The sequence below is a fragment of the Theobroma cacao genome, chromosome 6 (assembly GCF_053813885.1).
Source record: "Theobroma cacao isolate CCN51 chromosome 6, ASM5381388v1, whole genome shotgun sequence".
Lineage (NCBI taxonomy): Eukaryota > Viridiplantae > Streptophyta > Magnoliopsida > Malvales > Malvaceae > Theobroma > Theobroma cacao.
This window is the reverse complement of record NC_142644.1, coordinates 9,175,399-9,191,661: the sequence shown is the minus strand read 5'-3', so window position 1 is coordinate 9,191,661 and position 16,263 is coordinate 9,175,399. Positions and strand designations below refer to the sequence as shown.

General features: G+C 32.1%; 1 protein-coding gene across 10 annotated transcripts in view; it reads right to left on the bottom strand.

Annotated features, from left to right (window-relative positions):
- Window positions 1–250: 250 nt before the first annotated feature.
- The window catches only part of LOC18595646 (yacP-like NYN domain protein), a 28,740-nt gene continuing 12,727 nt past the window's right edge, over window positions 251–16,263 (bottom strand). For 2 of the 10 annotated variants that reach the window (XM_088807274.1, XM_007023701.3), the window contains 3 exons: window positions 12,001–12,047; window positions 6,766–6,928; window positions 5,655–6,406 (listed from right to left, as the gene is read on the bottom strand). In XM_088807274.1, coding sequence (XP_088663400.1) covers window positions 6,823–6,928; window positions 12,001–12,047 — 153 coding nt within the window. In that variant the 3' untranslated portion in view covers window positions 5,655–6,406; window positions 6,766–6,822. Of the gene's footprint in view, window positions 610–5,654; window positions 6,407–6,765; window positions 6,929–9,846; window positions 12,048–16,263 lie in introns of those variants that run through there. The other 8 variants (XM_088807273.1, XM_088807271.1, XM_007023699.3 and 5 more) reach the window with 7 other exon arrangements.

Below are 16,263 nucleotides of genomic sequence, written 5' to 3'. Positions count from 1 at the left end.
ATCAAGGTCGGTTATAGGATAATAACTTGTAAATCAACAAAAGGCTATCTTGTACACCAAAAATAAAGATTTTAAATTTCACAAGCGAATTTATATGAATGTGGCATGTCTTTTTATGGTTGGATTAAGGAAATCAATGAATTAATATAATTATTACACAGACAAATGGAAGTTGTTTATAAATTCATTTGTGGAATTCAAAAACTCCAATTTTGATGTTTAGAATAATAATCCTAAAACCAAACCGAAAGATAAGAAGCAAAATTATTAATTAATTGATTTAAAATGAACAAATAATTAAAACATGACATCAATCATAAAATAATTAATCTCTATGCTCTTTGTGAAGATTTAAGACTCCAATCGGTGCATAAAGTAATGTTCCTATTTGGTATGAAATTAAAGCTATCTATTCATTGAAAGTGCTACTTTTTTTTGTTGTGATCTGAGAGTGGCAGTCCATGCGAAACCCAATGCAGATTCAGGCCTCACCAACCAATTAGGTCCGACTTCTAAACCCCCAACGGCTCAAAAGTTATGATATTTGCCTGGCGGGCTTGCAGAGGCCCAACCTTGTTTATTTTGTTGGATGTGGCCCACTTCGTATAACTTAGAATGGCCAAGAGAAAAAACAATTAGAAAAATAAAACAAGAAAAAGTATATATTTAAGTTTTAATTTTAGTCAATTTTGGAGAAGAAATAGGTACGAATAACCAAGAGATAAATACTAAGTTTGTTACTATATTATAACTTGATATTGAATTTTATTATTTTTATTTTAATCATATTGAATTTTTACCATCAATATGTATGAGTTTATGGAAATATTTATAATTTCCTTTTTCCAATGTGTTTTTTCCTATCAACTCTTTTTGCCATTCCGGTTGACCATTAAACTTTCTACTCTAATACCAAAAAATGCTAAAATAAATTTTCTAAAAGGCCATTTTTGCAAACACACGGATCCCAAATATATACTCAAAACTCGGACACTAATTCATATATTTATGCAATTTGATCTTTTCTTAAATTTCTTTGTGTTTTTTCACCCCTTGAGTTGTCCACTTGTCATTGGCTAGCGTTTCTTTGAGAATATTTTCGTAAGAGTCAACATTCAGCGCCGTGTCTTATGATTTTAATTTTTCAGACAAAGCACATTGCAATTTCCTTTTTCAATTAGCAACATGTATTTAGGGTGAACGCTACAGTAAATCTAACATTAGGTCAATAAATAAAATTTTCAAAAAATAATAAAAACCTGTTTAATAAGTTAACAGGTAAACAATATATATAATTTTTAAATTTATTCATTTTAGGATAACAATGTAGATCATTTTTAAATTTATTTAGTTTATTTTAAAAGTTATTTAACTTTTAATTTTATTTTATTTTTTACTTTAAACTATAAGAATATTATTCTTTTTAATATTAAAATTATATTTAATTAATTAATTTAATAAAAATTATTATTATCACTTATTACGTTAACTCTTACACATTTACGTTAAGATTTTAAATTTCCTTATTCCACTTTGATAAAATTTTATATTAATTTTTACAGTTTTACGCCAAATCTTTCAATAGCAACTTTTGACTATAATTATCTTTATCTTTATTATTCTTTATTTAAAATAAAATTTTGAATATGATTACATACTTTAAGCTCGATAATATAAATATAAATGCTTATTTTTCATTAAAATTATATTTTTTACTTAATTAACTTATTATGTTAACTCTCATACATTTACATTAAAATTTAAAATTTAGTTATTCCACCTTTATAAGTTTTTATGTCAATTGTTATAGTTTTATGTCAAGATTTATCTATACTAATTTTGAACTATAATTATTTTTATTATTATTATTCTTTATTTAAAAATTAAAATTTATATATCGTTAAACACTTCTAATCAGAGAATATATTTTTAAATATTTATTTTTTACTAAAATTAGACTATTTTTTTTACTTAATTGACTTGTTACGTTAACTCTTACACATTTACGTTAAGATTTAAAATTTAGTTATTCCACCTTTATAAGTTTTACTGTTAATTGCTACAATTTTACATCAAGATTTATCTATATCAATTTTGAACTATAATTATTTTATTGATATTATTCTCTATTTAAAAATTAAAATTTATATATCGTTAAACACTTTTGGCTCAAAAAAATAAATTTAAATATTTATTTTTCACTAAAATTAGATTTTTTTTATTTAATTGACTTGTTACGTTAACTCTCACACATTTACGTTAAGATTTAAAATTTAATTGTTTCACTTTTGTAAGTATTTACGTCAATTATTACAGTTTTACATTAAAACTTATCTATGTTAATTTTAAATTATAATTATTTTTATTCTCATTATTTTTTATTTAAAAATTAAAATTTATATATCGTTAAACACTTTTAATTTGAGAATATAAATTTAAATATTTTTTCACTAAAATTAGATTTTTTTACTTAATCGACTTGTTAAGTTAACTCTCACACATTTACGTTAAGATTTAAAATTTAATTATTCCACCTTTATAAGTTTTAATGTCAATTCTTACAGTTTTACATCAAGATTTTTCTATGTTAAATTTGAACTATAATTATTTTTATCCTATTATTTTTTATTTAAAAAATTAAAATTTATATATCATTAAACACTTTTAATCCGAGAATATATATTTAAATGTTTGTTTTTATTAAAATTAGATTTTTTTACTTAATTAACTTGTTACGTTAACTTTCACACATTTACGTTAAAATTTTAAATTTGCTTATTTCACTTTTATAAGATTTTACGTTAATTCTTACAATTTTACGTCAACCCTTTTCAATAGTAACTTTTAACTATAATTATCTTTATCTTTATCATTCTTTATTTAAAATAAAAATTTGAATATCGTTGCATACTTTTAGCCTGAAAATATAAATATAAATACTTATTTTTTATTAAAATTAGACTTTTTTACTTAATTAACTTATTATGTTAGCTTTTGCAAATTTACGTTAAGATTTAAAATTTAGTTATTTCACCTTTATAAGTTTTTATGTCAATTCTTACAGTTTTACGTTAAGACTTATCTATGTCAATTTTAAACTATAATTATTTTTATCCTTATTATTTTTATTTAAAAATTAAAATTTGTATATCGTTAAACACTTTTAGTCTAAAAATATAAATTTAAATATATATTTTTCACTAAATTTTTTTTTTACTTAATTAATTTGTTACGTTAACTCTCACAGATTTACATTAAGATTTAAAATTTAATTATTCTACTTTTATAAGTTTTTATATCAATTCTTACAATTTTACGTTAAGACATATCTATCTCAATTTTAAACTATAATTAGTTTTATCTTTATTATTTTTATTTAAAATTAAAATTTGTATATCGTTACAAACTTTTAACCCGATAATATAAATATAAATGCTTATTTTTCATTAAAATTAGATTTTTTTTATTTAATTAACTTATTACGTTAACTCTCACACATTTACGTTAAGATTTAAAATTTAATTATTTCACTTTTATAATTTTTTACGTCAATTGTTACAGTTTTACGTCAAGACTTTTTTATATCAATTTTGAACTATAATTATTTTTATCCTTATTATTCTTTATTTAAAAGTAAAACTTTGAATATCATTACATACTTTTAGTCCGATAATATAAATATAAATGCTTATTTTTTATTAAAATTAATTTTTTTTACTTAATTAACTTATTATGTTAACTTTCAAATATTTACGTTAAGATTTAAAATTTAGTTAATCTACCTTTATAAGCTTTTACGTTAATTCTTACATTTTTACGTCAAAGCTTATTTATGTTAATTTTGAACTATAATTTTTTTCATTATTATTTTTTATTTAAAAATTAAAATTTATATATCGTTAACCATTTTTAACCTAAAAATATAAATTTAAATTTTTTTTCACTAAAATTAATTTTTTTTACTTAATTGACTTGTTACATTAACTCTCACACATTTACGTTAAAATTTAAAATTTAATTATTTCATCTTTATAAGTTTTTACGTCAATTGTTACAATTTTACGTCAAAACTTAAAAATTAAAATTTGTATATCGTTAAATACTTTTAGTCCGAGAATATAAATTTAAATATTTATTTTTCACTAAAATTAGATTTTTTTTACTTAATTGATTTGTTACGCTAGCTTTCACACGTTTACGTTGAGATTAAAAATTTAATTATTTCACATTTATAAATTTTTACATCAATTCTCACAATTTAACATCAAAGCTTTTTTATGTCAATTTTGAATTATAATGATTTTTATCTTTATTATTCTTTATTTAAAAATTAAAATTTGTATATTGTTAAACACTTTTAATCCGAGAATATAAATATAAATGTTTATTTTTCAGTAAAATTAGATTTTTTTACTTAATTGACTTGTTATGTTAATTTTCACATATTTAAGTTAAGATTTAAAATTTAATTATTTCACCTTTATAAGTTTTTACGTAAATTATTATAGTTTTACGTCAAGACTTATCTATATCAATTTTGAACTATAATTATTTTTATTATTTTTTATTTAAAAATTAAAATTTATATATCATTAAACAATTTTAATTCGAGAGTATAAATTTAAATATTTATTTTTCATTAAAAGTAAATTTTTTTCTTTAATTGAATTGTTACGTTAACTTTTATACATTTACGTTAAGATTTTAAATTTAATTATTCTACTTTTACGAGCTTTTTTGTCAATTCTTATTGCTTTACGTTGAAAATTTTTAATCATAACTTTTAAAAACTGTCTAGGTTTTTTAATGACAATTTTAAATTACATGTGTTTTTATTTTTATTATTATACATTTTTAATTTTGACTTTTTAATTTATTATAGTGATAATCTTACTTATAATATGAAATTTCAACCATTAAATAAAAAAATAAAAATAAATAATTTCTTTTAATAAGGCATAAAAAGAGTCCATCAAAAGGAATATTTTTTGTTTACTAGTTGAATTGGTTTACCAGTTTCTTTATGAGTTTTAAATCAATGACTGTAATTTAATCTCATAGATCATATGGTCTTTATTAATTGACCTTACAGTAAGGTAAAAAATGATGACCTTACAGTAAGGTCAAAAATGATGACTTTACAATAAGGTCAAAAATGACAACCTTACTGCAAAATTTGCCCATGTGGTTTAGACTTTGTTCTCATGAGAACTAAGGCAATTAATTATATCCCTTAATAAGATAATTATTGAATTGAGTATATTTTGATAATTTTATTGAGTGAAACTAACAAGTAAATCTCTTGTTACAACTCAACAAGGTACTAATTGAAAAAAAAAATAACAAATTAGAAGATGTTATGTGAAAAAAGTTAAAATTATAAAGAATGTGGGTAAAATTTACTCTAAAAAATTAATCATTACCCCTTCCTCCATAAACAAAAACTTGCTTCATACAAACATTCTCTTTTCTTGCACAACTATAACTATTTTCTAAAATAAAAATTGGAAAACAACTTTAGAAAATGAAAAGAATTTAAATGGAGAATGGACAATAAAAATAAATAGTTTGAATTATTAGATTTGGGTCATGAGTGAGATGAAAATCGGTATTAAAAAAAAAATTGCATATTAATTTCTAACCCAATCAATAGATTTTTCAGCAAAAGCAAATAGACCATTCGAAAATTGATATTTACATCAGAAGTTTTTGACAATTCAATGCATGGTTCTTCCTACAATTTCAATTCTAATAATTTATTACTATGATACAAAAACAAAAAGAGATTGGAAATACCTTTAAGTGGCACCAATATTATATCCTACCAAGATACTACATTTTTGCAAAGATATGTACTTTCAATTTATTTAATTTTCTAACCGGCGATGCGTCATCGAAATATAATTATGCTAACAAGCAAGTCAACAAAAGCTAATATGCTTACCTAGCCTCCAAGTTTTTTTTATAAGGTATCTTTTTGGTCCCAGAACTTCAAATTGTTTCTGTCTGATCCTCAACCCTATAATATATGAATCTATTTTAATCCACTCCGTCCATTTGCTCCATTAAAATTAACAAAATTTACGTGATAGCATGACATGCCAGCATCCACGTGGCATTTTTTTTCTTTAATTTTTCTTTTATAGAAAATTTTGAAATATGCAACAATGTGTCACGTGAATGCTTACATGTCAATTTCATTAGTTTCAATGGAGCAAATTGACAAAAAAAGTAAAATAAAACCATCTAATAAGGTTAAGGAGGAAATTGGTACAATTTGAAGTTCAGGAAATCAAAATGACCTCACAATAAGTTTAGGGACTGCGGTTGCATTTAACTCCTTGCTTTCCACTCATAAGTCACCAGAAGCATTTGTTTATAGAAGAACATCCCCTGCACTAGAAACCTGCTAGAATTTATAATAGGATAGTTAATAGGACAATAATCATGAAGTTCAATGATAAAGAAAAAGAAGAAAAAAGAAAGCGTTATAATAGAAAAGTAACATCTATGTTCTTAGTAGTAAATAGACAAGGTTCATAAGCTGACGATAAATTACCAAAAACAAAAGGAATAACTTGCTCATGGCTTCAAAACATTTATGGAAAACAAAAAGAACTAGGAATTGTAGCTGCAAAGTCTATCCAGGCGGGATATGAGTAGCAATAGCAATAAAAACGTGAAAAAGATACAACAATAATCTTAAAAAGAGACAACTATATTGAATATGAATTTAGCACCTACCTAGATATCTACTAAGATTACCTTTTTGATTTTGCAGTATCCGGCTCGAACCAATAACATCACACCAAACCAGAATAGTTATTTGGACTCATTTTCAGAAAGCTGTCTTCTTAGATCCTTAAGAGCATCAACAACTTCAGAATTGAGATTGTGCTTTAACAATTTACCTTGAAATGAACTAGATCTGAAAAAGGAAGAAGATGAATCAAAAAAATTTTGTATCAAAGCTGCACAGCACACTTCATCAAACAATCACCCAACATCCACACTTTAAGTTGGATCTTGAGCCAATTATTGCTCTAACTTTGGTACGTTCAACTAGCATAATTTAGGCTGTTATTCTTAACTTTGGACAGTAACAGACATGAATCACTTTGTTGCTTTCCAGGGGTAAAGTTTTTACTTACCTCTGTTTTCAATATAACATGAAATTTCAAAAAAAAAAAAAAAAAAACTAGCATAATTTAGATGTTAGTGAAGATGGCTGGCATTCTTTTCCTAACAGTTAAACAACCTTGAAACTTTCCCTCAGTTGAAGGTATCAACTATTCTCAAATGAGATGTGATATGTGGAATTAAATAGACTAAGAGTTAAGTCCACGGAAAAAGTCTAGCTTAAGTTGCCAAGTTCTGCAACACTCCAATAATCTAGTATGGTTGCTTCCTTTATGATAGCTGCGATATGGTCCCAAGGCCCAAATTGTAAATACATGTGACCTTATCTCCTACACTTCCGCACATAGCCAACAAACTAAGCACATTATGGTCATTGCCAATAGACCAATAACCACCTCAATCTGCACAGCATGATGAAGTGGGCTCACTAGCAGATCTCACAAGCCATAACCTCAAGCATTTTTCTAATACCTACAAACATGACCTACCAGTTCCAGGTTCACACTTAATGATCAAGCATCAAAGTGGTCGGCCCACAAGCCCCCTTGTTGAACCAACATCATCACTTCAAATAGTCTGCGGGAAAGAGCCATACCTGTGTCACAGGGTGTTTGCTTGAGAACACTCTCATGCGGTCTTGGACAGCCCTTAACCTTCACCACTTACCCAAGTTAGCATAGATGGCCCTTCCACTCAAGGGAATGGATCGTGCTCAAGAGAGGTTGGGTTCACTCAACAAAAGGAAAGTGCGGAAAAGTAAAGCACGATAACGGATGGCAAAGGAAGTGTGTTTTCACAATTACTGGCTTCCTGATACAATGCCTCTACAAATTTATAAAACCTCAAGCTTTCTCTCACTAACCTATTTACAAGAGTGTGGGATGCCCATTATATAGAGGGCTCCCTTTTACAACTCCTTCGCCTCAAGGGGGGAAATTTTGAACACCAAGTGATCCGTATACTCCAACAGCTCTTTGGAGGAGCCTTTGATGCAATTTCCAAGCCTACAAACAGTTGGAGTACTGTTCTTGCCTGTTGGATAGTTGTGGGCGTGCTATTTGCATGTTGGTGACTCATTAGGGCGCACAGGCTGGCCTGTCTGGCATGCAGGCCGTGCTCAAGTTGGCCCACTTGGCTTGCCCAGGACTATTCTTGACAGCTGGTCAGCGGGTTCTGCTGGGTTCTTCTGGCCAACTCCTCGAGCATCAGCATGCTGCCCATCCTCTTGTGCCGTGCTTGATGGCCTCCTCAGCGCACCACCTTTGGGCTGATCAATAGGGGCGTGGCACACACCCATTCATTCGAGCAATGCCCGCATTGCTAGGGTATTGCCATGCCTTGCTTCACACCTCGCACGTCTCGTATGTCTTTTCCTCAGACTTCCCAATTGTGCACACTCACTTCACGCAATGCTGTCTTGAAACTATCTCCACGCGCACCCTCTAGAGCTGTCTAGTTGCACTTCTGGCCTGGGCTTGTGGCACTCTACTGCCACTTGCATCTGACCCACTCTTCGGCTATGGCACCTTGCCACCACTATCTAATGATGAGAGAATTCTTGGCACTCTCATCCAGCATCAATCCCCTTAACCTTCTGAGCCTCTGGCTCCACCTTCCCTTGTGCATCTCTTTGGGCACACTCTCTCAAGAATGATCAGGCTGTACTCCAGGTCTCGAAATATGACACTTCTCGACCACCTCATCATGCCCATCCTCTATTGCTCGATGGATCCTTTCTCTGATGGCACCCAGCCCCAACACTCTCTTGGGCTCCTCATGCTATTGGCCACTACTCTCATTTTTTGACTCAGTCCTTTCTATGGCTGAGAACTTCTTTCTCACTAGGCAGTCCCTCACTTAGTGTGGACCTATACACCAGTGGCAAGTCATGGGCCTTTTCACATTGCCCCTTCCACAGGCAGCCCCGTCAATCTTGGCCTTGTGGTGTCTCGGCTTCTCTCCAGCCTCTTCTTCGTCAGATGAGGAGCTGCTGTCCTCTCTCTCATCACATTCACTCCACGATTCAAGAGGTTTAACGCACTCAAACTCAATCAATGATTCCGCTGCTGCCATTGCCTGACTCAAATTCTACACTGCTCAACGCTGCAACTCGATCTTTGCCCATGGTCTCAGCCCATCCAAGGAAAAGAATGCTTCCTTCTCACTGAAATCCAGTATCATCAGCATCAACTCCGAGAACTCCTTGCAATACTGCCTCACTCTACCTCTTTGCATGAGTCAGAGAAGCTTGCCTCGAGCCTCATCCTTCGCATGATCGGGCTTGAACTGCTGCCTTAGTTCCCTCACAAATTCCTCCCACGTGGTGATTACGCAATCTCTGTGCCTCACTCTATCACACATTCGACGTCCCACAAAAGAGCAATACCAGTCAAATAAAAAACAACGGTGTTTACCGTAGCATCCTCTATTATGCCGATCCCTTGGAAGTACTGCTCAATGGCCCACACGAAATTATCCATATCCGTGGCAGAGCAATTTCCCCCCAAGATCCCAACAACAAACTGGTGGTGATGGCTGCTCGACACGCAGCAAGCTCACTCTTGAGCTGTCTGAGCTCTTCCATCAAGGCTACTACCATGACCTGTGCCATCCCATCCACCACCTCATTCAAGGCACCTTGCATCTCTCCTCAGAGCTCCTTCCTCATGGAGTCTAGCCCTTCGATGCATCCCTCAGTCCTCGAACTTCTTCATTTCACCCACAACCAACTCGACCTTGGCTAGTTGTGCATCCATAGAGGACATCATCTCCCTCAAAGTAACATTTTTCCCTCAACCTCTACCTGCCCCACGAGCCTCTAATACCTCCAGGGTAGGATCTGGTTGTGATGATGACGCCGTCATTCTCTTCCGATCACTGAGCTCTCTCCTCTCACCACTCTGAAACCAGGTGTTAAGGGGTGTCTGCTTAAGAACACTCGTGCAGCCTTGGACAACCCTTGACCCTCACCACTACCCAAATTAGCCTAAATGGCCTTTCCATTGAAGGGAATGGATCATGCTCAAGAAAGGCTCACTCAACAAAGGAAAGTAAAGTGCAGAAAAGTAAAGCACAATAAAGGATGGCAAAGGAAGTGTGTATTCACAATTGCTAGCTTCCTAATACAATGTCTCTATAAATTTACAAAGCCTTAAGCTCTCTCTCAGTAGCCTAACCCATTTACAAAGGGCTAGGATGTCCTTTATATAGAGGGCTCCCCTTTTCAATAGCCCCTTGCCCTTGAGGGGGAAAATTTGAACCCCATGTTGTCCCCATACTCCAACAGCTCTTTAGAGGTGCCTCTGCTGTGTTTCCAAGCCTTTCAACCTGTTGGTATACTGTTCCTACCTGTTGGAACAATATTCAGGCCGTTTGAACAGTTTGGGTGGGCTAGCAATTCACTAGGGCATGCAGACTAGCCTATCTGGCTTGCAGGCTGTCTCATCTGGCCTACCCAAGACTTTTCCTGGTGCCTAGTCAATGGGTTCTGCTGGGTTCTCCTAGCCAACTCCCCGAGCATCAGCATGCTGTCCATCCTGAGCATGGCCTCCTCAGAACACCACCTCTGGGCTGATTGAAAGGGGCATGTCATCTACCCATACCTACTTCCTTAGCAATTGATCTACTACTTTCCTCCATCACACCATTATCTATACCATCATTCTTTGCTAGGATCACCCCAAGGTCTAGAGCATACTCCTCAATCTTCACTTATCCCTTCAACTAGGAACTTTCTATCCCATCAACTTCAATTTCAGGTCTCCTCTCTCCCATTACTACCACCGTTGTTGGTACCTCTCCTCAACACCTTAGACACCTGCACCATGTTAACTTCACCTACAATAAACTATTCCCTCTCCCAAATCACCACCACACAAACAACCTTGACCGCAATTCACCCAAGCTAGTTTTTTTCACTTTCCATGTACCTTTTACACTGCCACTGACCATTACCTAGTACTATATCAAATTCCATCCAATCCCCCTTTATCATAATAGATGAATACAACCACTTACCAAGCTAGATCCAAGCACTTGCCATGCTAATCTAATAGTAACACATTGAGCATATCCACCAAATCTCGAGTCACCTAACCCTCATGAGCCAATCAACGCACATACAAGCCTCAACTTTCAAAGAGCTCTTCTTAACTAAGAAAGTACAGTACACTCGAAAAAAATGACTGATTGACCAACAATGGACATCTCTACTCTACTTAAGGAGCTAGTTCATAGAGCCCACCCACTTCCAAACTTCCAAAGGGAAAGGAATGACAGCACAATGGATGCCTCAAAATTATTTCAAATCTTTATGCATCTTCTCAACACTTGCAATGACAAAGTTGGTGGGTTTGATGTAGTGTGAAACAGGGCACAGTATTTCAAAGTGTGCATGGGAAAATTTACCTTGGAGTACTTATGTCGTCATATTTATAGGTAGAAGGTTCCCTTAGGTCATGTCCCATGAGATCCCTAGTAGACCCTCTACATAGTACTATGCAGACAAAACGGGTTATAGATCTCCCAGAAATGACCAATATGCCATTAGTTTATTGTTACAGGCGTATGTGAAGGAGATAAGGCCACAAGAATTATGATTTCAGACTTGGGCTCATCCTTCAACATGATATTATATTTGCCTAATGTGCCATTTAGAACCTAGAATATGTCACTCAATACTATTTAATTATGACCACGTTTTGAGATCCCCTATTAGTGAATAAGAAGAAATTTATTGCAAAACATAATTAGTTGTAAGGTAATTTCAAAATGCAGTACATAAACTGAAGAAATGGCATGCAATTTTTTTTATTTCTTAGGTGTAGGGTTTTATAAGCTTTCATTCCAATTAGAGAACACCTTTGTTCTTGAAGCATCCTCTCAAACTCCTTCTGTGAAGCATTAATCTACACATAATTATAGAGGAACAATTAATAAAAATGACAGTTTGCAAACAATACTTCAGGAAAAAGAGGTTAAACAAGGATAAGAATCTGTCATATCATCCATGTCATCTACAAACAATACTTCGATAAAAAAGGGCTACATCAAGGATAACAATGTGTCATAACATGGATGCTTATCTCTTAATTCAATGAAATCAGATAAATTGTACAGGCAATCATATTAACATCAAGCTGCACTTATCAATAGTAACCCTTTTTAATCAGATAAATTCTTCTCTTTCTCCCCTGATTTCCTCTGTTCCTTCTTAAGTGCTTTTGTCTAGTTCTAATTTTCTTCTAAATTTTTATTTTCTATCTCTTTCCCTCGTTTTACATCAATTTGGTATTAGAGCTCTAAAATGGCTTTTACTATTCGTCTACCCTCTAGATCAATAAATTAAAAAAAAAAATCCATCTAGGCTTGTTTATGGGGGAAAAAAAAAGAAGTTCAAAAATACAAAGTGCCCAAACAACAAGAAAACTAGTTTGCCCCCATTGGCCATCCAATCACCAATATTTGTTGCCACTAGCTTCGCCAGTCTCTCATTGATAATCCCATTAAGTGAGATCACTGTTAGCCTCACCATGCATCAGAAAAGAATTAAGGAATAACAACCGAAACTTTGAAGCTAGATATATTGCTATCTGGCCGCTGAATAGAGGCACAACCACCTTTGTCACCAGCCACAAATTGTCTTGCAGGTGAAGTTTCATACACAAAAGCCATTGCACATGCTGGGTTAGGTTGTGGCCACTAAGGGTCAGGGACTCAACACGTTTCGCACACTAGACTGCACCACCAAATGCTATTTCACCAACCAATGTCATGTCAGCATCCACGTGTGCACCATGCAACGACACATCAACAATTTTTGGAACCTCCTTTGCTAATTTCGACCTTCAGATTCCAAATTTGAAGTCCAATCTGAAAGGCTCTCTCTTAATTTCGAAAGCAAATGAGTAGAGGTTCTCAAGTACTTTACTTTTGGTAAATTCTCCATTAGATTGACTATTATATATTTGATTTGCGAAGCTAGTAAATTAGCTTTTTCCAAATAAATTTGGCTGTCCTAATTTCTTTTTCAAAACATAAAAAAAATAGTTGTTATCTTTATATGCTGGCACCAAACCCCTCTGATCATAAGATGACATGTCATGAGCATTGAATTTGTTAGTCTTGCATACATGCATCATTGTAGTTTAAATTTCATATTATTTGTTGCAATTTTTTCCCCTTAGCATCTTGAAACTACTCATGTAACACCCCATACCTTGGTATAGTAGCCCATATGACCTTGTCGATAAGACGAAGGTCAATTGAAGCTAATTGAAATGCTAAAGAGTGGTGAAGGGTGATAGGAATATTTTGATATGTGAGAAAATAATATTAAAATAATAAAATAATAATGTTTTATTGAGGATGAGTTAGCGGAGTGAGAAGATGATTTGAAAGCAACCAAGACAAAGCAAGACACTTTGAAACCTAAGAAGAAAAGTGAAAAATTTCAAAATAAAATAATATTTTATTAAAAAAATAATATTAAAATAATTTTGATGCAAGAATGGGTTGCATCATGTGAGATATAGGTTAAGTCTAAGTGGGAGAGAAAAAAATAAAATTATTGGATATAATGATTAAAATAATATTTTATTCATTATATTATATTATATATATTATTTAAATAGTGAAAAATTTTATAACATGTAAATGCAAATGAAGTAAAATTAATTAACCAAGTCAATGAGGTTGTATGAGAGAATGAAAAATTGCATCTGAGGTTATTATTACATGCAAATGATTGCATCCAAAAGTGTGACTTAAGTTGGGGACATGTGGGACTCCCACCATGTGAAAAACAAATGAGAATAAAACAAAAAGAATAAAAACAAAAAACAAGATGAGACAAAAGAGGAAGAAACATAATGCATGCAAGACAAGTGTATAAGGTGGTATATGCATGTGAATTATTTAGTAAAAAGAAGAATGAGAAAATCTTCTTTATATGACACATGGCGGCAAAGGTGAAAAAGAAAAAAAAGAGAAAGTGGTTGCATGTAAAGACATTGGCCAAAAAGGTGGCCAAATAAAATACAAAGGTAGAAGAACTCGCATGAAAATCTATTAGGTACAAAAAAGGCAAAATCAAATGAAAAATAAATTGAAGAATGGAAAAATATTAGCCAACATGGGAGGCTGATTGAATAAGGATAATAAATGAGGGTTTTTAACCTATGATGTGGATAGAAATTTGGTGCATGGCCAACATGAAATGCCCATGTCAATCTTTGCATCATGTTCAAACTATTGTTTCTATACCATTGATCATATACATGGCAGCAACTAAAAATCCCATTTCACCAATTAATTCTAAGCTTATATGCACCATTATTCACATTGAGCATGCTGCCACTAAGCACAATATCAACTGCCATTCACATGCACCAATATCAATTTAGATGCTAAAATTTCTCATTCACATTCTTAATCTCTTAAATCTTTCAAAATAATATTTATTCACAATAACTTTCAAAGCTTTCAACAAGCAAAATTGATTCCTTTAGCTATCTCCAAGACATCATTGTAATGTTGAGTTGCATGTTCTTACCTTGGTGATGGCTTAAATCCCTCATGCAACTTCAATATACTTTCAAAGCTTTAACACCCAAGCTGCCACAATAACTCATAAATAAATTCCCAAAGTTTTCTAGCAACTCATAGGATTTAAAATTCAAGATCACACTTACCCTTTTTCTTTCACACTTCAAATCCATCACTCAACAATGGCTTGGTTGCATGCATGCAACTATATTCCTTCAAATCATGGTAATCTTTGCTGCCACAAAACATTTCCCATTGTTACCAACCCATTTTTAAAAAATATTCAAACTAAAACCACATCCTTACCTTGTTTCTCTTGAATCTTGAAACCAAGTTCTACATCTCCTTTAAAACTCCACCATTCTATCTTTAACAATGAAGATTTCTTTGGTGATCAAATGTCAAAAACCCAACAAGGAGGAGGGAAGAAACCTCATGGGTTTCTTTAGTTTTCTACAAAACCGAGCTCCCTCTTGATTTTTCTTCTTTCCTCTCTATTCTTTCCTCTTTTGGGTGGAGCTTACAAGAACTAAATTCTCCTACTTCTTATTTCTCAATGGGCGGATTTGCCTAAGTCCTCCAAGCCCCATTCTCTTTTCTTTTTTCCTTTTTATTAATTATTCTACTTGTTTTTTTATTTGGCCTCCCTCTTAGACGAATCAAAACACATGCACTCTTATTCTTTTTATTTCATTTGACCACCTACATTTCATGCACCAAATTTCCATCCACATCATTGGCTAAAAACCCTCCTTTGTTATCCTTATCCAACCGGACACCCAAGTTGGCCAATGTTCTTTCATTCTTCAATTTATTTTCCATTTGATTTTACCTTCTTTGCATCCAATAGATTTTCATGGAAGTTCTTCCACATTTGTATTTTATTTGACCACCCTTTTGGCCAATGTCTTTACATGCAACCATTGTTTTCTTTCTTTTCTTTACCTTTGCCGCCATGTGTCATGCATAGACGATTTTCTCATTATTCCTTTCACTAAATAATTCACATGCATATACCACCTTACACTCTTGTCATGCATGCATTATATTTCTTCTTTTTTTGTCTCATCTTATCTTTTATCTTTATTCCTTTTGTCTTATTCCCATTTGATTTTCACATAGTGGGGGTCCCACGTTCCCCACTTAAGTTACACTTTTGCATGTAATAGTAAACTCACATGCATTTTTTCATTCTCCCACACAACCTCATTTACTTGGTTAATTAATTTCACTTCATTCACATTTTCATGTCGCCAAAAATTTTACTATTTAAATAATATAATATAATATAATATAATATAAAGAATAAAATATCATTCTACTCATTATCCAATTTTTTTTTTGTCTCTCCCATTCAGACTTAACCTGTGAGATTCCTGCATCAAAATTATTTTAATATTATTTTATTCTGAAATTTTTCACTTGTCTTCTCGGGTTCCAAAGTGTCTTACTTTGCCCTACTTCACTTCCAAATCACCTTTTAACTCCACTAACTCATACTCACTAAAATATTATTATTTTATTATTTTAATATTATTTTCTCACGTACAAAATATTTTATTCTAAAATATTCTTTTT